Source organism: Rattus rattus, chromosome 17, assembly GCF_011064425.1.
Source record: "Rattus rattus isolate New Zealand chromosome 17, Rrattus_CSIRO_v1, whole genome shotgun sequence".
Lineage (NCBI taxonomy): Eukaryota > Metazoa > Chordata > Mammalia > Rodentia > Muridae > Rattus > Rattus rattus.
The window spans coordinates 16,603,048-16,629,349 of record NC_046170.1 but is presented as its reverse complement, the minus strand read 5'-3'; the positions used below and the strand labels follow the sequence as shown (position 1 = coordinate 16,629,349).

General features: G+C 52.3%; 3 protein-coding genes across 5 annotated transcripts in view; 2 read left to right on the top strand and 1 right to left on the bottom strand.

Moving 5' to 3' along the window:
- Nucleotides 1-8,391: 8,391 nt before the first annotated feature.
- Gipc1 (GIPC PDZ domain containing family member 1) lies at nt 8,392-20,865 on the top strand. Of its 2 annotated transcripts, XM_032887763.1 has the most exons (8): nt 8,432-8,489; nt 15,296-15,413; nt 16,398-16,718; nt 17,417-17,602; nt 17,697-17,877; nt 18,510-18,622; nt 19,455-19,536; nt 19,633-20,865. In XM_032887763.1, the coding sequence occupies exons 3-8, from the start codon at nt 16,431-16,433 to the stop codon at nt 19,782-19,784; spliced, it is 1,002 nt and encodes a 333-aa protein (XP_032743654.1). In that variant the 5' UTR covers nt 8,432-8,489; nt 15,296-15,413; nt 16,398-16,430; the 3' UTR covers nt 19,785-20,865. The 2 variants fall into 2 exon arrangements, with proteins under 2 accessions (XP_032743652.1, XP_032743654.1); XM_032887761.1 differs by lacking the exon at nt 15,296-15,413 and having other exon boundaries at nt 8,392-8,489; nt 19,633-20,858.
- A 1,183-nt stretch (nt 20,866-22,048) lies between these two features.
- The window catches only part of Pkn1 (protein kinase N1), a 30,978-nt gene continuing 26,724 nt past the window's right edge, over nt 22,049-26,302 (bottom strand). The window contains exon 22 of one of the 2 annotated variants that reach the window (XM_032888214.1): nt 22,049-25,902. In XM_032888214.1, coding sequence (XP_032744105.1) covers nt 25,699-25,902 — 204 coding nt within the window. In that variant the 3' untranslated portion in view covers nt 22,049-25,698. The remainder of the gene's footprint in view (nt 25,903-26,302) is intronic. The other variant, XM_032888215.1, reaches the window with a different exon arrangement.
- On the top strand, nt 22,832-25,060 carry Ptger1 (prostaglandin E receptor 1). The gene is made up of 2 exons (XM_032888216.1): nt 22,832-24,369; nt 24,794-25,060. The coding sequence occupies exons 1-2, from the start codon at nt 23,167-23,169 to the stop codon at nt 25,058-25,060; spliced, it is 1,470 nt and encodes a 489-aa protein (XP_032744107.1). The 5' UTR covers nt 22,832-23,166.

Below are 26,302 nucleotides of genomic sequence, written 5' to 3'. Positions count from 1 at the left end.
GAACAGCATACACATTCATTAAAAGATTAATGGATAAAAAAATGTGTGATTATGTAATTATATATATACATATATATAAACATTTTATTTTACATTATTTGAATCTGAGTGTTCTGCAAGCATATATGGTGCATGGCAGAAAAGGGCATAAGATCCCATTATAGATGGCTGTGAGCCACTATGTGGTTGCTGGGTCAGGGCCTCTGGAACAACTTCCAGTGCTCTTAACTGCTGAGCCATCTCTCCACCCATATGCAATGTTATTACTCAGATGTTAAAAAAGAAAAACAAAAGAAAAAATTTTCAGGTAAATAGACGGAGTTAGAAAACATCATCTTAAGTGAGGTAACACAGACCCAGAACAGCAAATATTGTATATATTCGCTAATATGTGCATGCTAGGTGTTAAGCCTTTGATAGGCATGCTACAATCCATATACTCACAGAGGTTGAATATAGAGTAAAGGACTAGGGGAGGGGGATCTCCCAAGGAAGGGGAAATAGAATATGAAGTTATAGAGAGACAGGAGAGAGACTGGAACAGGATTATATTGAGAGCAGAGGGAAGAGAGGCTAAAGAAGAGAACAGAGAAAGAAAAAAAGCCTAACATTAAGAGCCATTTGAGGGGTGTCTTAGGGTTTTACTGCTGTGAACAGACACCATGACCAAAGCAACTCTTATGAAAACAACATTTAGTTGGGGCTAGCTTACAGGTTCAGAAATTCAGTCCAGTATCTTCACGGTAGAAGCAGGGCAGCGTCCAGGAAGGCATGGTGCGGGAGAAGCTGAGAGTTCTACATCTTCATCTGAAAGCTGCTAGTGGAAGACTGGCTTCCAGGTAGCTAGGGTGAAGGTCTTAAGCCCACACCAACAATAACACACCTACTCCAACAAGGCCACACCTTCTAATCCTGCCACTCCCTGGGCTGAGCATATATAAACCATCACAAGGGGGAAACCTACTACAGTAGAAGCTTATTAAAATATATACATACATGAACAAAACCTAAATGGAGTTGCTATACTGGGAAGACAATGCCCCAACCAGACATATTTCGCCACCAAATACAATGACTAATGCCAGAAATGGGTTCAATCTAATTGAGTCATTGGCCAAAGGAGGCCTGTGGAGCCTCAAACAATTCAGGCTATCGCCAAGGTTATTGTTCGCACTCTACAAACTGATGGCAAGGCCCCATTGCTGAAGACAACACCTATAGATCTCATTGAATATGGAGAAATTGAGCTGGTACCAACTAGATCCTTCATTCCTACTGACTAACCCAACTATAAACCCTTTGATCCTCAGTGGTGATCTGTCTGCATTACGTGCTAGTGCAGTGGTGGCACTAAAGCCATGGGAGTGACCAACCACGCTCTGATTGGATTTAAGACACTCCATGGAATGACAGCCTTGCCTGACACTGCTCTGGTGGCCAAGAGCCTAAGATTAGACAAGCCAGGGGCATAGGGGAAAACAACAATAGAATGATTCTTACTGCTATACATGTAGATTTGTGTCTTGCTTAGACGTCATCAAAGAAGCGTCTTGCAGTAGAAGGGAGCTAACACCGAGATTCACAACTGAACAATTTGCAAAGAGTAGGAGACTTTGGAAGGCTCAGTGGGATGGGATGGGACTCACAGAGACTGTGGCAGCCTACACAGCGGCTGCAGAGAGATTCAGGCCAGATGGGGTCCCATTCTTAACCAGGAAGCTACTGACAATCAACTGCTTGCAAAGGAAAACTTAGCTTCCTCCAATGGACCCAAACTTAAAGGTAAGGCCATATACTATGCTTAGCAGTATATGGCCAACACAAAACAAACTCAATGGTATTTTTGTGGATTTTTTTTTTGTCTCATATTGTTTTGTTTGAGAGTTTTTTTTCTTTCCGACTTTTTTTTGCTTTTATATTATGGTTTTTGTTTTTTGTAGTTTTCTGGGTTATTTTTTTGTGTGTGTCTGTGTGTGTTTCTTGTGCTTTTTCATTTTTTTGTAAAAATCTGTTTTGTTTGTTCTATTTGTTTGTTCTCTAAAGAGAAAGCAAAGGAAGGTATAAAGGTTGAATGGGTAGAGAGGTGGGTGGATCTGGGAGGAAGTGTGGGAGGAGAAATCATGATCTAAGTTTATTGTATGAATTTTTAGTATAGACTGCTCTGTAAGCTTGGATTCTTCACATCCTATTTTTTTTTTTTTCTTTTTTTTTTTTCGGAGCTGGGGACCCAACCTTAGGGCCTTGTGCTTGCCTAGGCAAGCGCTCTAACTAAAATCCCCAACCCCTTCACATCCTATTTTAATAACGGTTCTTAAAGGTTTTAACCTCCCTTCTAGCCCACCACCCACCAGAGACAGTGGAAAAGAAAGGATATGAGGGAAGTGGAGCTCTTTAGAAAGGTTCTTTGGAGCAAATCCCATCTGCATTGTCAGAAAATCTTCAGTTCAGTTCACAGGTCAGCAGCAGCAGCTCAATCCACTTGAAAACACTTCACACATACACTAGCAGTATAGTTCAGTAGTGTTGGGATAGTAGCAGTGGTGGCATGACCTACCAGAGACATCCAGGCCTCAGCTGAATCTACACAAGTCAGCAGGAGGTACCAGGACCACCAGGGACACCAGGAGAATTTCTCGGCTGTGTCTCTCTCAATGAAGTGAAGATCAGCAAAGACTGGAGACTAAGAATTGTTGCAAAACTAGCTCTACAAACCATCCCCCCTCACAGTCCTATTTATACTCCCTCAAACATCATGTGTCCTCCATGGCTCTTGCCTTACCATGTGTTTTGCCTCAGCACATGAGTCTGTCATAGCAAAACTTCATGTATCAGCTGACTTCACTCTGCCAATTGGCTTGAGTCCAAGGAAGTGGCAAGAAGCCACCAGTACACCACCAGAGGTTCAACAATTTGACCTCCCTAGCAACAGTTTCCACACACCCCCCCCACGCCCTGGTAATGGAATGTCCCTAGAGATGGAGTAAGATAAAGTTCACCTACCCCAGAAACCCCTAATATATTATCAGACCTGAGAGCTCACTTGGTGATCTCTCTATCTTTGTAATGGGAGACCCCAGCGTGCTGGACTTCTGCAGAATAAAACACTCTTTGCGTTTACATACTATTTGAGTCCAGGATATCATTCTTTGACAAATCATGGACCCTCACAATTCTTTCACCTATGTCTGCTTCTGTGAAACATTCCTTTATGAGTCTGCCTTAATGAAACACCTTTCACCTGTGACCGCTTCAGGACAACACTCTTCTATGGGTTTGCCCCAACAAAACATCATCTGACACAACTGACTTCCTGAAGAATTCTTAAGTTTCCACTTCAGTGCTCATGAAGTTTCAGAGAGGAATGAGAAATCTACTGGGAACTGGGCCACAGGCATTTGGTTACATTCTGGCAAAGAATACAACTGTATTGTATCTAAAACCCTGAGTGAGGCAGAATTAAAATGCAATCATCTAATGCGTTTAGCAGAAAAGCCATCAAGCCAGGACAGTGTTCATGGTGTGGCTAACAATCACACTGTGGTGTCACCCCTAGTCCCTCACACTGTGGCCTGGCTACAGGTCTCTGGTCTTATCCAGAACTACAGTGAGAAAGCAGGAACTAGAGCAGAAAGATATGGAAATCACAGTTTTGATGGGGAAAGGAGTTTGAGTGGTTTTAAAGTCGCACGCACAAGGTAAGCATAAAAAAAATGCTGTGACTGCTTATGGAAAGAGTCTAGCACCATTAAAGGACACCTTCTGCTCTGTACTGGAGCATATGACCTTCAGGGAAAGACTTTACCAAGGCTTCAGCATCTGAACACTCAATTTTTTTTGAAAAGAGAGAGCCCACCCTGAGCTTACTGTCACCTAGTGAGGTGGTTTGAACAAGAATGGCTCCACAGGCTCAATAGCTTTGAATGCTTGGTCCCCAGGGAGCTCCGCTAAACAGGATAAAAAGGATTAAAAGGATTAGGAGGGGTGCCCTTGTTAGCAGAAGTTTGTCACTGGACATGGGCTCTGAGGTTTCAAAAGCCCATGCCAGGCCCAATGTCTCTCTGCCTAGAGATCAGGATGTAGCTCTCAAGTACTTCTACGCCATGTCTGCCTACACGCTGCCGTGCTCTCTGCCATGATGATAATGGATTAAACCTCTCAAACTGTGAACCAGCCCCCAGTTAAATGCTCTCTTTTATAAGAGTTGTCATGGTCATGGCGTCTCTTCACAGCTGTAGGACAGTAACTGAGACACATGAGTTCCCTGCCCCCAAACGGCCACAGAAGAAAGTGTTCCCTTAGGGTCAGCCTGGAAAGCACATAAAGGCCAATGCAACTGTGTGCGTCATGGTTTAGCCAAAACGCAGGGACAGGCTACATAGAAAGCCGGCATTGGAACCTGGAAGCATTAATCTACATGGCACTGGTTTAACATTTGTGAAAAATACAGCTGTCAAGTGGGGCAAAGAGGCTTGACAAAGGTCACAGAAACCTACCGAGGCCAGGAAATGTGTAGCAGAATCTGGTTCCATGCAAGGAAACGCTGGGAAGCCACTGAGTACAGCTGGAAATACGAAACTTAAGCTGCAGTGGAGACTCCAGTGTTGGAAATGGTGGGGCTCTGGGCTATCTGTCAAGGAACGCTCTAATGTGGGGTGGTGCTGGGCCAGGGGAGAGGGTGTGTGATAGCAGAGCTGCAGAAGCAGGGCTACCCCAGCCCTTTGGAAGGCAGATGCAGCAGGATTTGGTGTTCTCCCTGGCTTGATATGCTTTGAGCCAATTTTTCCTCGTTTCCTTCCCATTCCCGCCCCCACCCCCTTTTGCAATGGCAAAATTTATTCTGCACCATCATATACATGGTAAGTTTTGACTTGATTTTTCAGGAGCTCCATCTTAGTTTCTGTGTCTGCAATAAAATACCCTAACAAAAACAAGTTAAGAGAGGACAGGTTTATTTTGGTTCACAGTTCCACTCTGTCATGGTGAGAAAGACGTAGCAGGAGTGTAAGCGGTGCAGGGCAGTCACCATCTTGTATGCACAGACAGTTACATACAAGTGGAAGAAGGCTACAAATTCTCTCTCTGTTTTCTTTTCTTTTCTTTTTTTTCTTTCTTTTTTTTTTTTGGAGCTGAGGACCAAACCCAGGGCCTTGCGGTTGCTAGGCAAGCGCTCTACCACTGAGCTAAATCCCCAACCCCGGCTACAAATTCTCAAACCTGCTCTCACTGACACACTTCTTCCAGCAAGGCCACACCTCCTAAAGGCTCTACAACCTACCCACACAGCACTGCCAACCTGGGACCAAATATTCAAACACAGGAACTGAGGGGGAACATTTCACATTCTGTTGGAGACTGGTCCTAAGGCTTTCATTCAGTTGGGAATTTTGTGTGTCCAGACACTGAAGGTCCTTGTCCCCAATTGGTTTTTGATTCATGGTTAAAGATGCTGATGTCCAATGGCTGGGCACAGGGCAGGACCCTTAGAGTTGTGCAGATGAGGATGCAGAGAGGAACGGGACAGGATCACCATGACTCGGGGTAGAAGGATGGGATGCAGGAATGGCAGGAGAGAAAGCCAAGCAGCCATGTGAGATTTCCGGTGGCCACTTCCCCAATTGGGTCTGGGGTGGCAGGGGAAGGTTTAGGAATGTCCAGCTTTGAGGCGGCCAAAGGTAGCATTTTAAAAAATAAGCTGGTGTGTGTATGTTTCATTTGCATAACCAAAGATAGTTCTGAGGCAGGTGTGCCTGTGATTCTCTTCCCCCAAAGAAGAGGGGAAGGGAGGATTGTAGGAGTCAGAGAGGTCAAAGATATCATGAGAATACAGCCCACAGAATCAACTATGCACGACCTATAAAGCTTCATGGAAACTGAAATGACAAACAGACCCTGTGCAGGTCTGAGCTAGGTCTTCTGTTTATGCCTACGGTTGTGTAGCTTGGTGCTCTTGTAGGACTTTCAACAGTAGGCGTGGGGTTGTCTCTGACTCTTTTGCCTGCACTTGAGAACCTATCCTACAGGGTTGCCATGTTCAGCCGTGATATAAGGGTATATGCCACTCTTGTTGTATCTTATTAGGCCATGTTCAGTGGATGTCCCTGGGAGGCCAGCCCACCCCACTCCCTTTTTTTAAGGGAAACAGAGGAGGAGTTGATCTAGGGGAGAGGGGAGGCGGTGGGGAGGTATTGGGAGGAGCGGAGGGTGAGGAAACTATGGTCAGGGTGTAATGTATGCGAGAAGAATAAAAGTTAAAAGAAGGGGTTGGGGATTTAGCTCAGTGGTAGAGCGCTTGCCTAGGAAGCGCAAGGCCCTGGGTTCGGTCCCCAACTCCGAAAAAAAGAACCAAAAAAAAAAAAAAAATGCCTTAAAAAAAAAAAAAAGTTAAAAGAAAGGAATCACGGTTACATGTAGCAAAGCTGAAAGGACAGAACCATCGAAGCCCCCTGACTTCAGACATGAAGCTACAGGATTTGGAGCTTGTTCTGTTGGGTTTGGGTCTTGCTGTGGTCCAGGATTTCCCATAATGCCCCTTTCCTCCCCTTTGAAATGGTAATGCATATTCCATGCCATTGGAAGTACGAAATTCGCTATCTGATTTTTACAGAGGGTTACAGTTAAGAGATTGTTTTGAGTCTTAAAAAAAGGCTTCAGACTTTTTTTTTTCTTTTTTCTATTTTTCGGAGCTGGGGACCGAACCCAGGGCCTTGCGCTTGCTAGGCAAGCGCTCTACCACTGAGCTAAATCCCCAACCCCGGCTTCAGACTTTTAAATTGTGTCAAGACTGTGATAGGCTGTAGGGACTTTTGAATTTGGACTAAATGCATTTTCATTATGATATGGCCACAAGCCTAAAGGGTCCAGAGAATGGAATGTGGTGCTTTGAATGAGGATGACCCCTATAGTTTCATATATTTGAATATTTGGTTCCTTCACTGCTGGGTGTGATGATACATACCTTTAGTCCTAGAACTCGGAAGGCAGAGGCAGGTGGATCACTATGATTTGGAGGCCAGCCTGGTCTAGAGAGTGAGTTCTAGGACAGCCAGAGAAACCCTATCCCAAAAAAGAAAAGAAGGGAGGAAGGGAGGGAGGAAGAAAGGAAAGAAAGAAACAAAGAAAAGAAAAGGAGAGAGAGAAACAAAGAAAAGAAAAGGAGAGAGAGAGAGAGATTAAAAAGTGATCTTCAGTCTTCAGTTGATGGAACTGTTTGGGAAGGCTTAAGGAGGTGTGCCCTTATTGGAGAAGGTATGTCACTGGGGAAGGGCTTTGATGTTTCAAAGATTCAAGTCATTTCCAGACACACACACACACACACACACACACACACACACACACACGTTGTCTTCTCTCTTCTCTTCTTTCTTTCTCTGTCTCTTCTTCCCTCCCTCTCTTCCTCCTCCCTTCCTCTCCCTCCCTCTTTCTCTGTATGTGTATCTTCGTGTTAAAAGGTAGGAAGGTGGATGACAAAGTGTGTGCACAGTAAACTCAGAGTTAGTTGGAGATAAACCACTAAAGGGAAGCAGGAGACGTGGCTTGGAGGTAGATTGTCAGCATCCATCAGTGACAGTGGCTCAACCTTGAGCACTTGACCAGCATGCACAAGACCCAATAGCTGATCCTCCAAGAGGAGGAGAAAGTGAGCCTTGATTCAACCTTAGACCACCTAGAAGAACGAAAAAGAAGGTGGCGAAAAAGAGTCCATCCTCCCTGAGGGTAGAAACCTGGACTGGTTGGTCACCAGCTTTGATTCCGCACAGTACACTGACAAGTCGAGTGTTCTACTGTTCTGATATGTTCCATAGGGTCTTCTTACACGATTTTGCTTGCGGAAGTGCTCTGGAGCTCTCTGTCCATCTTCGTAGCCTTTGCACACCCTGTATTTGACACTGTGTACACTCGGTCCTTGTGTCTGTAGAGACAGGACCGAGCCTGGTACCAGGCAGAGGCAATTAAATATTGAAAGACTGAATGAATGCGCGATCGCCTTTGTCTATTGTATAGAGTGGAAGAGGCAGAGACACGCGGGACCCTCCCTATTCACTGTGGTCCACCCCCTGGAATCAAAGCATCTTTCTGAGAGGGAAGCGGGGCTTGGGGTTGCCCTCCGGCCTCTCCCTGACCTCTCAAAAAGCGCGCTTTCCTGGGTACAGAGCTCGGTCCTCCAAACCCTGTCATCTGACTCTCACTGCCAGCTCCCCGCCCCGTCCACCCGCCCGCCCACCCGTGCAACCCCACAATGGTTCAGCCCTCCGTCATTTAGAGCGAGTAAGGTTGGACCACTGCTCGCACGATGGGGGGAGTCCGAGGTACGGCGGAGGGATCCCTCCAGAGCGTTCCGACCGGAGGCGCTCATTGGACACGAGTGTGCACGGCCGCCGCTGATTAGTCCGCTCGGGACGCGGGCCCCGCCCAAGTGCCGGAGGCCCAGGGAGAAGCCGGGAGGAGTTTCGAGAGGACCGAGCAGGGCGCACGGGGTGGCGGCGGCGCAGGTGAGTGTCCTCCGCCCGGGGGGCGGCCTCCCGGGCGTGGAGCCGTGGCGGTGGGGTGGAGCTGGCCGCGTCGGGACCCCAAACACGGACCCCTCCGCTGCCCGGGCCTCCGGTCTGCCCCTGCTCTCTGCTCCCTGGACGCTCCCTGTTGGTGGTGGGTCCGTGTTCCCGACCGCTTCCAGGCCTTCTCCCAAAGCCGCGGGGACACGGAGACCACCCAGGTCCGGATAACAGTAACAACAGCTGTACTAGTTTGATGCCTCCCCTTCCCTAACCCGGATCAGCGTTTCCTCGTCCGGCACTTACGGTGCACAGCGTTGAATCAAAACACCCTCCTGGGAGGGGTTGTTAACTTGTTTTAGAAGTGAGGCACCAGTGCCAGAGAGGTGGAGTAATTTACCCAAGGTCACACAGCTCGTAAGTAGCCCATGGGGCTTAGGGACCCTTATCCTTTGAGTCCAGAAACTAGTTCCAGAGATCAGGTGTCCCTAGCCAGCCCCTGGACTCATCGCCCACTGCTGTCCCTATATTCACTAAGGAGCCGCACCTGCTTGCTGGGTTTTGCTTTTCTCCTGTCGCCCACGGGTCACTGGACAGCTTCCAAGTAGCCCTCGCGGTCCTTCTCTGAACTGAAGAGGGAAGGCCCAAACACCACGGGTCGCTTAACCCCATTTCCTTTCCACCCACCCTGTCCACTCTTCTCTGTGAAGAGGAGTGACTGGAAGTATAGAGGCTTGGTGTCTGGGGAGCCGGGCTACCGAGGCCAAGACCAGTCAAGCTGTGCATTCCTGCCCCTCTGCCCCCGCCCCGGAAACACTGGAGAGATGAAACCTTCAGGATCCGGTTTTTCAAGAATGAATCAGAGGCCTCCTGCCCTCCTCTCCGAAGCAATACTGTGCTGGGGGTTAGGAGGGAGGGACTACCAACCAGGGAGCAGGTGTGATGTCCCCTAAGCCAGGCGTTATCTGAGCCCCAGGAACAACCCCTTTCCCTGCTTCCTGCTCCCCCCACTTGGCTTTACTGTGACTGTAGGGTTGCTGAGTTTCAGGCCCTTTTTGGGATGAGAGTGCTGGACTCTGGAAATCCATCCAACCCACTTCCCTTCAGCTCCTTGCAGACTGGAGAGGTGCTCACACTTAGCTCTCTAGCAGTCATGTTGTGGGGGTTTGTTTGGGCCACAGGCAGTCGGGAATGTAAGACATTACATTCTACAATTCAGCCCTCGTGGAACTCAAGGTTTCACAGGTTAGGCAGGCAGGTGCCTTGCGTCTGAACTACACACCCATCACCTACCAATACTGAGCAGCCATTGTGCCTGGCAGCATATTTCGCTTAGAGGACTCCAAATGCAGGACAGAATTTCCTGTATTCTAGTGGGGAACAGGCAACCAGTTAACGGGCAGCCATTGCAGATCCTCATAAGTGCTGTGGTGGCCTCAGCATCACTGGGCATAAGGGTCCTGGAACAGTATAGCTTTTGCAGTGCGGAGGACACACACACACACACACACACACACACACACACACACACACACACACACACACACACCCCGGGCAGAGCAGTGTCCTATAGCTGACACAAGGAACAAAGCTAGAGGTGTGATTCACAGTAGTTTGCTGTGCCACTTTCTTTCTTTCTTTCCTCTTTTTTTTTTTTTTTTTTTTTTTGGAGTTTTCCCTCTATGCTGTGGGATCCCTTTGTCAGGTCGGATTCTAAGGTAGACACTTGCTGGGACTTTTGATACCCAGCACCCACATGGTTCAGGCACACAAGCAGTGCACAGACACCGATAAATAACAGCTGGGAGGTTGGAAGATGAGAGCTGTTGTCAGGGTAGCTTATAAATAAGTTCATAGGCCTACGTCCTGTAGACCATGGGAGCTGCTCCAGGGGGCTCCGGCAAGGAGGCTGCCTGGAGAATTCTGGAAAAGGCCTTGCCATACATAGGAACTGGGGTGGTCCTGGGCCAGGGAAGGGAGGATGTAAGGTTCTGGGACCGTGGCTCAGCTGTACAGCCCCTGCCCAGAATCGGTCAGTGAGGAGTAGAGGGGGGCGTGGCTCAACAGTACACAGCTCCCCTGCCCCCGCACCCAGAATCAGTGCGGGGTAGAGGAGGGGGTGTGGCTCAGCGGTAGAGTGCCGTGTGCGTGCGTGCGTGCGTGCTTGCGTGCGGGTGGGCGGGCAGATAAAACGCACTAGCTTCTGTTTTCCATCACTTGCAAATAATGTTTCCAGAAGCGATGAGCTAAAGCACTGGACAGTCAGCATGCAGTATAGTCTTTGGGTCCCACAGGGACCCCGAGAAATGTGAATTCTGCCAATTTTTCAGATGCAGATCTGGGGCCTCATGAAGTGAAGCAGCTTGGCCTTGACTGTGCCGCTGTTAAGTGACAAAGGAGGGACTTGAATCCAGGCCACCACACCACACCTCAGGGTCTTCAGTTCTAACTTACGAGTGACTCATTTTCCTCAGAACAAAACCATGCAGGGGCCATGGAGACCCAGGAGGTAGCTGACATGGTACATTACTTACTCGGCCAGCTGAATTTGACAGACCCATGTGGAAGTGCCAGGCATGGTGGCTTGCTGTTGGTACCCAGCTCTGGGGACATAAAGAGGACAACCCGTGGGGCTCATTGGCCAACTGGAGAACTCCGTCCCAGGAGAGACCCTGCTTCAAAAAGACAAAGTAGGGCTGGGGATAGGGGCTATAAATTAGTGGTAGAGCCCTTGCCTGGCATATGGGAGACCCTGAGTTAAGCTCGCAGTATAAATAGAGTGGGCACACTGGAGAGATGGCTCAGCACAGTAAAGGCTCCTGCTCCCTAGCCTGGGACCCACCTTGGGACCCACATGGTAGAAGGAAAGAACTGATTCCTACAGTCTCTGCACACCCACTGTGGCAACACGTGCACACGGTGTGGTTTTTATTTTTGATTGGTTTTGAGACCGGGTCTCACTACATAGTTCTGGTTGTCCGAGAACTTGCTGTGTTAACCAGCCTAGTGTCAAAGTCACCATTTTCTTATGTGTGCGGATGTGTCACCTCATGCATGTCTGTGCACTCAAGAGGGCATCAGATCCTCCCAGAAGCTGGAGTTAGAGGCAGTTATGAGCTGCCACGTAGATGCCGAGGTTTGAACCCGGGTCCTTTGGAAGAGTAGGCATTAACCACTGAACCATCTGGCCAGCTTCAGTAAAAATTTTAAGCAAAGTAGTGACTCTTGGAGACCGATACCCAAGGTTGACCTAATGACCTCCGAATGTGCCCACACATCCATGAATGAGCCCTGTAGGGGCTGGAGACATGGCCCAGCAGTTGACAATGCTTGCTGCTCTTCTAGAGGATCTGAGTTTCCTTCCCAGCACCCGTGGTGGGCGGCCTCAGCTACTTCTAACTCCATATTTAGGGATCTAGCTATGGAGCTGTCTGGCCTTTGCAGCACCTACAGTCAGACACACACACACACACACACACACACACACACACACACACACATGCAGACACACATACACAGAGAGAGAGAGAGAGAGAGAGAGAGAGACTCTCATGCCTACACACACAATACAAAACACTGTTCTTTAGAAGGTAAGATGGCTCAGTGAGTAAATGCAGTTGCTGCCAAACTTGATGACCTGAGTTTGACCTCCAGGCCCCGGACCCACATGATGGAGGGAAAGAAGTAAGTCAGCTGAGTTGTTCTCAGCACACACACACACACACACACACACACACACACACATACGCACACACATGCACACACACACACACATCCAGCAGATAAATGTAAACAAAAGACTTAGGTTGATAAAAAAGAAGACGGATGGTCGTGCATGCCTGACCTACATGAGTGAGTCCCAGAACAGCGTACACAGAGAAACCCTGTCTCAAAAACCAAACAAAAAGAGTTAACAGGCAATTCACTAAAAAGCCAATCAAGAGCATTATAAATGTACAAAAAGGTGTTGGGTACCATTGGTTATCCCAAAAGCATGGAGAATTCAGCAGTGCCTCCCTGTCAGGCACTGTCAGACAGCGCCCCCTGCTGGCCACTGTGCTGGGAGCAGGATGAGGGTCACACAGCGGGGCGTGTGATCTGGGGAAATGGCCACACAGGGCACTCACTCGTCCACCAGTGCTGTGTCTGTGGCTGCCAGCCAGTGTTCCACATACTGAGGGGTAGGCACGAGTGACACAGGTCTCCCTCAGCAGCAGGCAAAGACATGAAATACCCATCCCAGCCGAAGGGTGGGGGAGAGTGCCGGGCAGCAGAGGGAGCAGCCACTACCAAGACTGGGGCAGCTCGCTCTGGCCTGACCATCTGAGAAGCATGTTAGAGGCCCCAGTGGCTGCAGGGAGGGAGCTAAGGAAGAGCAGGCTGAAGGGGCATAAAGGACACTGGGATGCCTGGGGCGATCAGAGCAGAGAAGGAAGTGACCAGAGTGTTTATAGGGTCATTCTGACTGCTGACTTGACAGGAAACTGGGGGGTAAAAGGAAGCCTGAAGACACAGAGGCCACTTGTAGTGTAGGCGAGTGGATGGGAGTAGAGCGCCAGAGTCAGAAGAATGCGCGGCTTGAGTAAGGAACCCTCGTGGAGGAAGTGATCCAGCCAACGGGGTGCCCTTCTTCCTGGGACGGCCCCTCAGGCTCCGCAAAGCACAGGTCGTTCCTAGTACCAGGATGTTGAGCTTTATGTGGAAGCTGAGGAGGACGATCCGGAAGTCAGGGCAAGCCTGTGCTACTTAGTGTGACTGCCTCAAAATAATGAAGAGATGACTCTAACCAGGTGTGCCGTACACCCTTGTTCCCAGCACTCAGGAGGATGAGGCAGGGGGGTTACAAGGTCAAGGTCAACCTTGGCTATACAGCAAGCCAGCCTGAGCTGTATGGGGGGGGGTGGGGAGAAGGTGAAATGTCACTGAAGAAAGGAGTCAAGGCCAAGGAACTTCCTCAGGGAATTGCAAATGAGGTACCCTTGAGGGAGCTTGTGGCTTTTTGGTTGGTTGGTTGGTTTTTTGCTTTGGACAAGGGACTCGAAAATGAAATCAGGTGTGGGTGTGGTCCATGAAGTACAGGAGCCCCGGTCCCATCCCGGCCCTACCAGAGAAGAATAGTGCCACCTTCTCTCAACGCCCTTTCTCTTCCCTGCCTCTCTCCCTCCTTCCTCTACTCCAACCACACCTTTCAAAGATGTGCTATGTGCTCGTATGTAGTGAAGCCGGGGAGGGGGATTAAACACACCTTCAATCCCAGTGCTCGGGAGGCAGAGGCAGGAGGATCTCTGTGAGCCCGAGGCCAGCCTGGTCTATAGAGTGAGTTCCAGGACAGCCAGGGCTGCACAGAGAAACCCTGTCCTTAAAAACTAATTAATTATAAATCAGCGCATGGATATAAATAGTAAGTACCACCCCCTAAAATGTTCTTTGCTAGAGAGGGGGAGAGAGAAAAGAAATAAAAGGAGCGGAGCGGAGAAGTGGCTCAGATAGGCGCTGCTGCTTAAGGGTGAGGACCAGGCTGATCCAGGCACCTGCATTGCCCAGGGGGTGAGGGGGGGGGGCTGCCTGGCTGCCAGACTAGCCAAAGGCGGGGGGGGGGGCGGGGGCGGGGGTGGGGGTGGTGCAGGGTCATCCATCCATCCAGAGGCCCTCCTCTAAGGACCAAGGTGGAGAGCAATTGGGGACGCCATGCCCTTCCTTTGGCATCTGTGAGCACAGGACCACACACTCACACGCAGTGGGCGTGTACCATGCGCGCGCACACACTAAATACGAATAAACAAAGTGGTCCACACTCTTTTGGTGGGTGCTGGAGGCTGGGGACAGGATTTCTCTCTGTAGCGCTTGCTGGCTTGGAACTAGAGAAGGCCAGGTGGGCCTTGACGGCACAGCTCTGCTTGCCTCTACCTTCCAAGTACTGAGATTTGCTGTGGCAAGCAGCAGCTGAGAGCTTACACTTTAGTCAGAGGCATCAAGCAGAGACAGACAGACAGACAGACAGACTGACTGACTGACTGACCGGGCCTGGAGTGAGCGTTTGACACCTCAAGGCCCACCCTCTAATGGCAGGAACCAGGCATTCAAATACGTGAGGCTTAGGAGGCACTCTCTTTCAGACCAGCACAGCTTCAGTTCCTAAAGACCCATGCAGCCCAACATTGCCACAGGCCAGCCATTGCTCTGTCTAGGGGCAGTACTGCTCTGAGGATTTCACCCCAGTAATTAAGTTTCCATGAGGATGCATCGCCCGCCTCTTCCTGCCACAACTCATTGGCAGAACCAGTCATCTGCAGCCCTGTCCCAAGGGGCGTGGCAGGGACCATGCACTCTGTGCTTTGAGGGAGACTCAGAAGAGTTTTGTTTCCTGTGTGTGGTATGCGTGCGCGTCAGATGTCTGTGGAAGCGGCTGGAGGACAGCCTCAGGTCTCACGCCTCGGGAGCTGTCCACTTTGGGGTGCTGTTTACTACTGCATTTGCTTGTGTACATACGTGTGTGTTTGTGTGTAAGCACACATAGCCCAGTGCACATGTAAAGGTCAGATGACAGCTTGCAAGAGTGCACACTCTCCCTTCATTGGGCCCAGGTGATCAAACTCAGGCCTGCAGGGGTGATGGCCATCTTGCCAGCCCTCCACCTTGCGTTTTGAGACAGGATTTCTCACTGGACTGAGCTCACTAGGTAGGCTAGGTGGGCGTTGAGCCTTGGGGGTCCTTCTCTCTCCAGCTCTGGGCTTACAAGGGCATCTTTCCTCGTGTGTTTTTTTTGTTTGTTTGTTTTTGTTTTGTTTTGTTTTTACATAAATCAGACCCAAACTTGGGTTTAGCACAGAGCATTAATGACTGCAACTGATAGAAAATGAAAAGACACTGTGTCTGGTGGTTTCCATCTGCTCCAACACTGCAAGATGAACAGAGGTAGAGTTGGTGAGTTCTAGGCCAGCCTGGACGACAGAGTGAGAGCCTTCTCAGAGAAATGGAAAGTAAAGGGCCAGCCAGCACTTTATCCTCCCTTCAGTTGTCTGCTCCAGTGGGTGTGGTCAGGGCAGGATACACCAACGGCCTCATGCCTCATCCAGAAGGAGAATTGGGGTGTGGGGTTGTAGTGGGTATCTCTGTGAGGATTATTACTGTGCAGTGCAAGGCTTCATTCTGATGCTGGGATGAGACCAGGTCATTAACTCGTGCTCTACCTCTGAGCTGCACCCCAGCATCCGAGCTACCTGGAGTCACCTCTCTTTGTTCACATCAGCTCTGGGTGCCCAGATTGAATCCTCTGTACACAGAAAATACTTGGGCGAGGCAGATGTCCTGCTATTTCCCTGTAATCCCATCCATTCTGCAGTCTGAAGCAGGAGGATTGCAAGTTCAAGGACAGCCTGAGCAACTGAGAGATAACTGCCTCACGCTAAAAAGTAAGAAGCAGTCTAGACTTGTAGGTTGGGTCCACATGCACGAGGCCAAAATGGCCGATTCGGAGAGAGCCTTGTACCTATGCTGACCATGGACAGAATCTTGTGTTGTTACTCTTCAGACAATACAGCGGAAGAAGAGTTTGCATAGCTTTAAATGTGTACAGCAGATTCCACTGTACGGGAGGAGCTGCAGCTCTGTGGATAAGCGCCAGCCAAGCAGGGGCGGTGAAAGCCTCAGCAGAACGCAAACGCAACACAACGTTATATAGGCCGCAATGTGCTGGAGGTGTCCTGGCTCCCTGTGCTTGGGAGCCTGAGTCACGTGATCAGACGCGGTGGGGTTCGGTGGTGGAGCACTTGACCAGCACCAGGCCCCTGGGTTAAGAAACATTGCTTTGCAAAATGGAACCATGTTGGTTGATGTCGATACCATGTGGTGGTGATGGATGGCATCAAGGCTGGTACTCAGAGAGTGAAGCCCGATTCCCTTTCACAGGTCTCCCGGCCAAGTCCCCACTTCTGGCTGCTCATGCCACTGGGACTGGGGCGAAGGAAAAAAGCACCACCTCTGGTGGAAAATGAGGAGGCGGAGCCAAGCCGGAGTGGGCTGGGCGTCGGGGAGCCCGGGCCCCTGGGTGGAAGTGGAGCAGGGGAATCCCAGATGGGTTTGCCCCCACCTCCTGCTTCCCTCCGGCCTCGCCTCGTGTTCCACACCCAGCTGGCCCACGGCAGCCCCACGGGCCGCATCGAGGGCTTCACTAATGTCAAGGAGCTGTACGGCAAGATCGCTGAGGCCTTCCGACTACCGGCTGCTGAGGTACCAGTGGGACCACGGTCCCTTAAGAGCAAGCCACAGGCCTGGGCATGTATTCCTGTGAGCTGGGGCTCATGTTCCTTGCTGGCCAGCAGCCCCTGAACCTAGGAGGCGTGGCTACAGGAGGATACTGAGTTCCTATGAGGCCTTGAGAGACTTGTACCCTAGTAGGTATGGGGGGGTTTCCCAACAGACCTTACGAGGCTCGTAATCTAGTAAATTGTGGGTCTGCAGACACTGATTTCCCATCAGGTCTGAAGTAGCCTGTGTCCTGGAGGATGACAGCTACAGGTGGCAGCTGGGTTTCCAAGGCATTGGGAAGCTTGTGCCCCAAATACTGTGGGAGCTTGGGGGAGGGGGTCCGGAGCAGCTTCTATTTCTCCAGGGTGCCCTGGAGGCATGACTCCAAGCTAGAAGCTGAGAAGCCGCTGGGAGGGCAACAGTGGGACTGAGATTCAAGTGGAGACGGGTAGGAAGGCTGGGTGGGAGTCTAGACACCCTTCACCCCTCAGTAAGTATCGAGTGATCTCTGTATGTCAAGCTAGCTCTTGAGCTTTTACCAGAACAGAAATCCTGCTCATAGCATTTGATGTGCCAGTGGACCTCTCCTTGGCTTTGGGTGTCACCAGTCCCTGGGATAGGGATGTGTTGGGAAAGGGGACCCAGGGAGGAAGGACGAGCATCTTGCCCCACCTCTGCAGGTGATGTTCTGTACCCTCAACACCCATAAAGTGGATATGGACAAGCTGCTGGGGGGCCAAATCGGGCTGGAGGACTTCATCTTTGCCCATGTCAAGGGGCAGCGCAAAGAGGTGGAAGTATTCAAGTCTGAGGATGCTCTGGGGCTCACCATCACCGACAACGGGGCCGGCTATGCCTTCATTAAGGTGCCCGGGTGGGTGGCACACCCTTAGTCAGTGGCCAGGGTCTTTAATGGGACCTAGAGTGGAGCTTCCAGGGTTGATGCCTGCCCCTCCACAGCGCATCAAGGAAGGCAGTGTGATTGACCACATCCAGCTCATCAGCGTGGGTGACATGATTGAAGCCATCAACGGACAAAGCCTGCTGGGCTGTCGGCATTATGAGGTTGCCAGGCTCCTCAAAGAGCTGCCCCGAGGCCGCACCTTCACCCTCAAACTCACAGAACCTCGGAAGGCGTTTGGTGAGCCATTCTTGCAACCTGGACCACCCACGGGGCTGACCTTGAGCTCTTAAGAAATACAGATTGTAGTCCTGGGAACCACCAGCAGGTGGCACTCAAGCCTGCAGTGCAGAGTGGGGGCAGCCCCACCCTACCCTAGAACTGAGTGCTGGCTGACAGCCCAGCCAGAAGGAAGTCGCCCCCACACCCGACTTCCAGGAGCCATTAGCCCAGCCGAGTGCCCCCAACCCTGGCCAGCCCCCTCAGCCTGGAGAAGTGAGGCTTGGCTGCCTTGTATGGCTCCTGTGCCCGGCGTCCGTTGTGTCCCCCCCCCCTCCCCGTTTCTACCTGGCTTCACTAACTCTCAGGAATGGGCCTGAGGCGCCCCTGGTGTGGGTAGAAAGGGCTTATCTGAGACTCAGCAGTTACACTCACCCTTCTCAACCCTCACTCCTTCAAATAGAAGCTACCTTCCATTCTCTCTCCAGCTGGCCCCTAGCTGCCCTCACCATCCATGCAAAGTCCAGCCTTGCTGGAACCCAGTCCCTACCCAAGGAGCCTGCAGAACTTGAAGGTGGTGGGAGGTGGCTGTGTAAAGCCTGCGTACTGTGTTACCGTGGGCTGAATTTCCCCACTACCTTTGCCTTCCACAGATATGATCAGCCAGCGTTCATCAGGTGGTCACCCTGGCTCAGGCCCACAACTGGGCACTGGCCGAGGGACCCTCCGGCTCCGGTCCCGGGGCCCTGCCACAGTGGAGGATCTGGTGAGTGAGCCCCCCGGGCGGTGACACCATTCTAATTATGTGAAAGGCTCAGGACACCTCTGCCTAAGCCTACTCTTCCCAGCTCTGGGACCTACGGTGGTCCATCGGGCCTGGGGTCTCCTCCCTGTCGAGTAGGTTCAGTGACTTCTTGTCAGAGCAGACATTAGTGATGTAAACAAAAAGGGCTGCCAGCACGGAATTTCCGGCAGGAGGATTTCACATTTGCTCAAACCGTAAGAACTTGTCACCAGGTTCTTATATGAAAATAGATGGGGGCTGGGGATTTAGTTCAGTGGTAGAGCGCTTGCCTAGGAAGCGCAAGGCCCTGGGTTCGATCCCCAGCTCTGAAAAAAAGAACCAAAAAAAAAAAAAAAATAGATGAAAGGCAGCCCAGTGTAGATACGTACCCGTAATCCTGGCTACTGGATAGGAGTTAAGTGTTCAAAGCCAGTTTGGGCAACTTAGAATATGTCTGGGTATGAGAATGGTAATTTCTAGATGTGGGGACTGAAGAGATGCTTAGCAGTTTATAGGAGGTGTGGCTCCTGCAGACCACACAGGACACTTCCAAGTGCCCATGACGGGTGGCTTTCTCCATCTCTTAACTCCAGTCCAGAGGTCCAGTGTTCTCTTCTGACCCCCACAGACACCAGGCAGACACATAGGACACACAGATATGTGCAGGCAGAAGGATCCGCTACATTAAATAAGTAACAGCGGCAGCCACACCAGGGGGTGCATGCAGCTCACCACTGGAGCTGACGCCTGCATGCTGTCCCCAGCACTGACATCTGTTGACATTACTGTACTGTCTTGTCCCCACCCTCTACAGCCGTCGGCTTTTGAGGAAAAGGCCATTGAAAAGGTGGATGACTTGCTAGAGAGCTACATGGGGATCAGAGACACAGAGCTGGGTGAGTGGGGCACCCGTGCTGGGAGGTGGGAGCTTCCAGGTCCCCCCCGGGCGGAGTTGAGCTACATCGTGCCTCCGTCTTTCTCCTCCCTGACAGCTGCCACGATGGTGGAGCTGGGGAAAGACAAAAGGAACCCAGACGAACTGGCAGAAGCTCTGGATGAACGGCTCGGTGACTTCGCATTCCCGGATGAATTCGTCTTTGATGTCTGGGGAGCCATCGGGGATGCCAAGGTTGGCCGCTACTAAGACTGGGACTGAACCTGGACCGTGAGATAACCTGGCTTTGCCCAGCTGCGGTTTCCAGAAGCCACAGCCAAGACCTGGGCTGACAGCTTAGGCTGTAACTCCGCAGCCTGGGGATGGCACAGGCTGCAAGTGCCCTGTGGTCCAGGCCCCGCTCCAATCAGTACCGCCACGGTGCCCAGCCTGGTTGGGGTCCCCGGCCAACCCCTGCCGGGTTCCCCACCTACCTCAATAGAGTAAGCGCATGGGGAGGGACCAACACACTAGGCAGCCAGCCACCTCTATCCCCAACACTTCCCACTATCAGCTGGCAACTGCCCCTTCTGTCCGCCTGGCCTCAGCTCTCTTCGGGGTCATGACCTCCCTACTTTATTTTTTTTTTTTTTGCTTTGTTTTTTTTTTTTTTTTTTTCAAGACAAAGTCACTATGTAGCTCTGGCTGTCCTGGAACTCATTCTGTAAACCAGGCTGGCCTTGAACTCACAGAGATCCACCTGCATCTGCATTCACAGTGCTGGGAATAAAGGTGTGCATCACCACTCCCAGTTCTTCCTGCCTCCCTTCAGCGTCTCCCACCTGACAGGAGCTCCTCAGTTGGGTTCTGTTACCTCCCATTGGAGTGGAGGTTGTTAACCCTGGTTCCTTCTCCCTTAGTCAATGGTGGGGGGTGGGGGTGAAGGAGGCAGTGGCTTTTGTATCAACACACACACCCTTGGATATAGAGATTTTACTGTGGGAGCTGTTTGACTCTGGGGCAGGAGGGGTGGCCAGGGAAAGAATGCAGCAGCTGAAATCTATCCTGGATTCCAAATTGAATTAGGAGTTGGCTGCCCCACTGCCCCCTCCCCCTGGCTGGAGGCCATCAAGCTTCCAGGCAGTGCTGAAGTTTCTGGCTTGTTTGGGGTTCAGACCTGGTCCCCACTCACCAAGGCCTCACATATGCTCCTATTGTGTGAGAAAGCTACACCTAACCCCTCTGTGGCAGCAAAGCCTGTTGCGCTGTTACAGCACGCAGGTTGTGCCTGGTTGTACTTGGGGCACAGTGCTTCACAGAGACATAAACCTGCCAAGCTTGTTTTGACAGACCATTTTATCCTAGGATTTAGGGAGATCAAGGAAAGGGTGGGGTGGGACCCTGGCCAGACTTTGGGAGAAGGAAGGCAATTGGAAAAAGGGGAGCCAGGCCAGAGGTCTCTCTAGCACCCGGTAGGAATGTTTGGGGGTGAGCCCAGCAGAGGTGCTGCAGGAAGGCTGAGTGGGGCTGGCTCGCTGGAACCAGGCAGAGATGAGTATCCTGGATATGGGACAGAGCCCTGCAGGTGGCTACTTGCCAACGGTCATTTGCCACCCCTGATCTCAGGCCCATTTTCATTGCTGATTGTGGAACCCATGGCTTCACACATGCTCAGGATGCATTCCGTCACTGAACTGTACCCCAAGCCCCGTGCTGGGGTCTTGCACGTCTGCTGGGCGCAGCAGGGATTGTGTGGCTTTGTTGGGTGGAGCCATGTGTAGTGGATGGTTAGTGGCCAGGGCGAGCCAGAGCTGTGACTATTGTGGGTGAGCCTCGGGTCCTCTGAGTTTCAGGGAGCTGTGTTCAGTGTGTTCAGTGGGGGTTCAGGATAAACAGCCAGCCAGGCCTTAGAGATGTGATTATGCGTCTCAGGACAAGTTCTTGGGGTCCATGGGCATTGGTCTGAGGGGGACTACGTCAGGAGGTGTGCTCTGGGGCTGGGAACAGATTTACAGTGCCAGTGAGATTTACCTCCAGTGCCGAGGTGTGGGCAAGCATCAATTTCAAGGGTCCGTATTGGGAATAGATGTTACAGTCCGCAATGGTGAGTGCTCTCCAGTGTTTACTTCCCGTTACAATGGATCTGACAGTGGCTGCATGGGCCCCTTTTCAAGATAAAAGGTAAGGCATAGCTATGGTTCAGGATTAGAAAGACTCAGGTACCCTGCGAATTGCCCTCCACATCTTAAGGCAGATGATAGCCTGGCTCCCCTGAGCCATTTAACCAGCTCCCTTTCTCCTAGGAGGACTCCCTATTTGCCCTGTCCTAGGCTGCCCTCTGCCCAGCTGTGACAACAATAAAGGCAAGGGTAGGAGGCTTTGCTAGCACCCATCACACAGGCAACTCCCAAACCCTCAAGCCCAAGGAGGACAACCCCCACCTTCCCCCCACCACACACACACTCACCCCCGCCCCCTCACGGGAGTTCATAGCCCTCCCAGCTCGCCCCAGGCGATGCTCACATTTTCCAGTGTTTAGATTTTTATCCGCTTTATTAATGAGGCGGGCAAGAGGCCCGGGTGAGGGTGTGGGGGTTTGCTCCTGTCCCGCTCAGAGGAGGGGGTCACAGAAACCAAACCAATTCAGAAAACTTCAGTCCTTGGAGAGAAGGAGCTGGACCCAGTTGCCCTGACCATTGCCAGCTGTAGAGGTTTTGCCCACTCAAGGCTCCCAGCCCCAGAGGGCAGACATGCATGGGGTGGAGCAGCCCCTGGAGGCCAGTGGAGTGCGGGTGGAGGCGGCACGGAGCCGGGGAGCCGCCCCAGGAAGAGGGAGCAGCCTGCCGGGAGCCAGGGAGTAGCTGGAGGGGCAGCAGGAGCCAAGTTCCAGGCCATGGGGACCCTGCATCCTGAGCGCACTGGGTAAGAAGCTGGGACGTGATGGATGGCAAGCCAGAGGAGAGCTCTAGCCATCCTGCTCTCTTGCTGTTTTATGGCTCTCAGCCCTAAGCTGTCCATCTCCTCTCAACGAGAGAAAGAAGGACAAGCCAGAGGCTGGTTCAAATAGAGACGTGGGATGGGCATCTGAATGAGGCAATGCCAGACTGGTGAGAGATTGCCATGAAGACAGGGAGACAGCAACAGAGATGGGATTATGGAAAAAGAGGTGGGCCCATGGGGTCTGAGAGCACCATAGAGATCAGAGATGGGTTCGTGGCAGCCGGGGGCTGTGGGAACAGAGAGGACCTCGGAGACAAGAGATCAGGCAGAGAGGCCTCGGGGCACAGGAATGGGTTTAAAGGTGTAGAGATGTGTTGTTTGGGGAGAAATGAAACTGCAGATTGAGTTAGTATCTGAAGACAGCCACAGGGCCATTGGAAGAGATGAACTATAGTGGTGGAGGTGTCGGGACATGGACATCAAGGACAGAGTTAAAAGGTGACCAAAGCTGGTCACGGTGGTGTGAGCCTTTAATCCCAAGACACAGCAGGCATAGGCAGGTGGGTCTTTTGAGTTTAAGGTTAGCTTGGCTGGTTCCAGGGCAAGCCAAGGAGACTTCTGAAAAGGAGCATGGGCAGGCGGACATGAGGGTTGAGATTGGGATTAGAAGCCAGTGAATGTCTAGTCCACCGGGCCACAGACCAGGAAACTGATGGGTGGAAACCAGGAGGTGGGGGTGGGGTGGAGACCAGGACAGATACCAGTGACCTGTGCAGGTCAACCAAGCCCCCCAGCAGATGTGAGGGCAGAGAGAAGCCCGGCACAAGAGATGAAGGCAGTGACAGGTGAAGTAAGATCTGAAAGGGAGCAGCCAGGGTCATGTGGAGGTGCCCTGGGCACAGAAAGTTGGGACACTACCTCACTGTGCCCTCTTTTTATCTACGCAGCCCTCTTGGCCACTGATATGAGCCCCTACGGGCTTAACCTGAGCCTAGCGGATGAGGCAACAACGTGTGTAACACCCAGGGTCCCCAATACATCTGTGGTGCTGCCAACAGGCGGTAACGGCACATCACCAGCGCTGCCTATCTTCTCCATGACGCTGGGTGCTGTGTCCAACGTGCTGGCGCTGGCGCTGCTGGCCCAGGTTGCAGGCAGACTGCGGCGCCGCCGCTCGACTGCCACCTTCCTGTTGTTCGTCGCCAGCCTGCTTGCCATCGACCTAGCAGGCCATGTGATCCCGGGCGCCTTGGTGCTTCGCCTGTATACTGCAGGACGTGCGCCTGCTGGCGGGGCCTGTCATTTCCTGGGCGGCTGCATGGTCTTCTTTGGCCTGTGCCCACTTTTACTTGGCTGTGGCATGGCCGTGGAGCGCTGCGTGGGTGTCACGCAGCCGCTGATCCACGCGGCGCGCGTGTCCGTAGCCCGCGCACGCCTGGCACTAGCCCTGCTGGCCGCCATAGCTTTGGCAGTGGCGCTGCTGCCACTAGTGCACGTGGGTCACTACGAGCTACAGTACCCTGGCACTTGGTGTTTCATTAGCCTTGGGCCTCCTGGAGGTTGGCGCCAGGCGTTGCTTGCCGGCCTCTTCGCCGGCCTTGGCCTGGCTGCGCTCCTTGCGGCACTAGTGTGCAATACGCTCAGCGGCCTGGCGCTCCTTCGTGCCCGCTGGAGGCGGCGTCGCTCTCGACGTTTCCGAGAGAACGCAGGTCCCGATGATCGCCGGCGCTGGGGGTCCCGTGGACTCCGCTTGGCCTCCGCCTCGTCTGCGTCATCCATCACTTCAACCACAGCCGCCCTCCGCAGCTCTCGGGGAGGCGGCTCCGCGCGCAGGGTTCACGCACACGACGTGGAAATGGTGGGCCAGCTCGTGGGCATCATGGTGGTGTCGTGCATCTGCTGGAGCCCCCTGCTGGTGAGGGGCGCAGTCGCTCCTCAAGCCAAACTCTTTTCTGCCCCCTCTTGGCTTCTGCCCCCTGAAGACCCTGCCTGCAGACAAAAGCCTGCCCCTCTGCTATCCCGAACCCTTACCTTTTTCACTCTCTTTGGGAATCTCTGTAAATAGTCTCACTCACTCAAGCCTTTCAGTCCACTTTCTACGCCCCTCCTGCTCCATCCATTCATAGCCTTCCTCCTCCCCAGCTTTTTGACTTTTCTTGAGTCCGGTGTGTGTTGGGATACTGGGTCTTCTCTAGCCACTCTCCGAAGTCACTGAGGACCTTTGCTTAGTCACTCTCCTTCCCTCACAGATCCTCTGCCCTGCATGGCTCGCCCGTCCTGACCTCCACCCCACCCCTCGTCTCCCACTGCTCCACAGCTCACACCTGCTTCTCTCGCAGGTATTGGTGGTGTTGGCCATCGGGGGCTGGAACTCTAACTCCCTGCAGCGGCCGCTCTTTCTGGCTGTACGCCTCGCGTCGTGGAACCAGATCCTGGACCCATGGGTGTACATCCTGCTGCGCCAGGCTATGCTGCGCCAACTTCTTCGCCTCCTACCCCTGAGGGTTAGTGCCAAGGGTGGTCCAACGGAGCTGAGCCTAACCAAGAGTGGCTGGGAGGCCAGTTCACTGCGTAGCTCCCGGCACAGTGGCTTCAGCCACTTGTGAATGTGCCCAAAGCTAGGCCAAACCATTCTGGGCTCAAGGGTTCAAGGGCATAGAGTCTCAAACTCAGTGTGCCTAGGGTGCTGCATCCTGTGGGTCCGCAACACTGTCACAGCACTGGGGGGAAAGAGGCACCACCGGGGACGAGTACAGTTCGAACGTTGGTCAGGAGATGGCACAGATACAGGGGATGCTCCAAACACCAGAGGTGGGATTCCCCAGGCCGGAAGCTTGAAGAGCATGCGCACAATGCTGCAACCTTAGTTCTAAGATTGGGGATCTCCGCAAGTAGAGCAAAGTTCTGGATTCACGTCCCACCTCTGTCGCCACAGTAGACTCTTGCAACCGTTCTGTTCATTTTGGTCCCTGACTATCCCAAGAATCTCAACACCTTGTACCCACACAGCTTTAAAACCCCAAATGCGCCCCAACGCACCCCTGAGCCCCATTGCATGTTCCCATCTTGACCTTTCAAATGAGCCCCGTCAGTCCTACCCTCAAGAGTCTGCCTTGCCTCTGTCACCTGCTCCAAGCACACTCCCGTCCCAGATTGCACACAGAGGCTGAAAATGCACGTATGGAGTAAACCCCAAAGGCTTTTTTAAAAACCAAGAACTCTTGGGCAAGGCAGGGGCTTAGGGCTAATAGCCTCCCGCCACAAAGTCGAAATCCCGGAAGGCCGCCTGCTCCGCAGCTGTCAGGGGCCGTGCATCCCGGGGAGGGCTCAGTGTGGGGGCCTCCCCAGTGAACTCCTCATCGAAGTTGCTGACGTCTGTGCGCCCTGAAAGTGTAGGCACGAAGGGTGGAGGCAGGCGACGGGCCAGCAGGGCATCCCAGCCCAGAGTCTGTGGAGAGAGGACAAAGAGAGTCATGATGGAGGTTGAGCAGTATGAACGGAAGTCTGGAGATCAGCAGGAAGCTGGAGATGCAGAGGGGCTGGGAACTCAGAGAAAGGGCGTCTGGGGTGGTCCAGGGTAAGTCCTGTAATGACCACATGGGCCTGGGGAAGTCTGGGGTGGTCCAGGGTAAGTCCTGTAATGACCACATGGGCCTGGAGAAGTCTGGGGTGGTCCAGGGTAAGTCCTGTAATGACGACATGGGCCTGGGGAAGCAGTGGTAGTGACGACTAAGGGTAAGGAAGGGTGCAGACAAACCGAGGTAACATTTGAGAGGGATCATGACGCCTGGAGGGTTGGGGCGGGGCAACAAAACTCTTTAAGATACAGCTACTAGATTTGGGTGGGA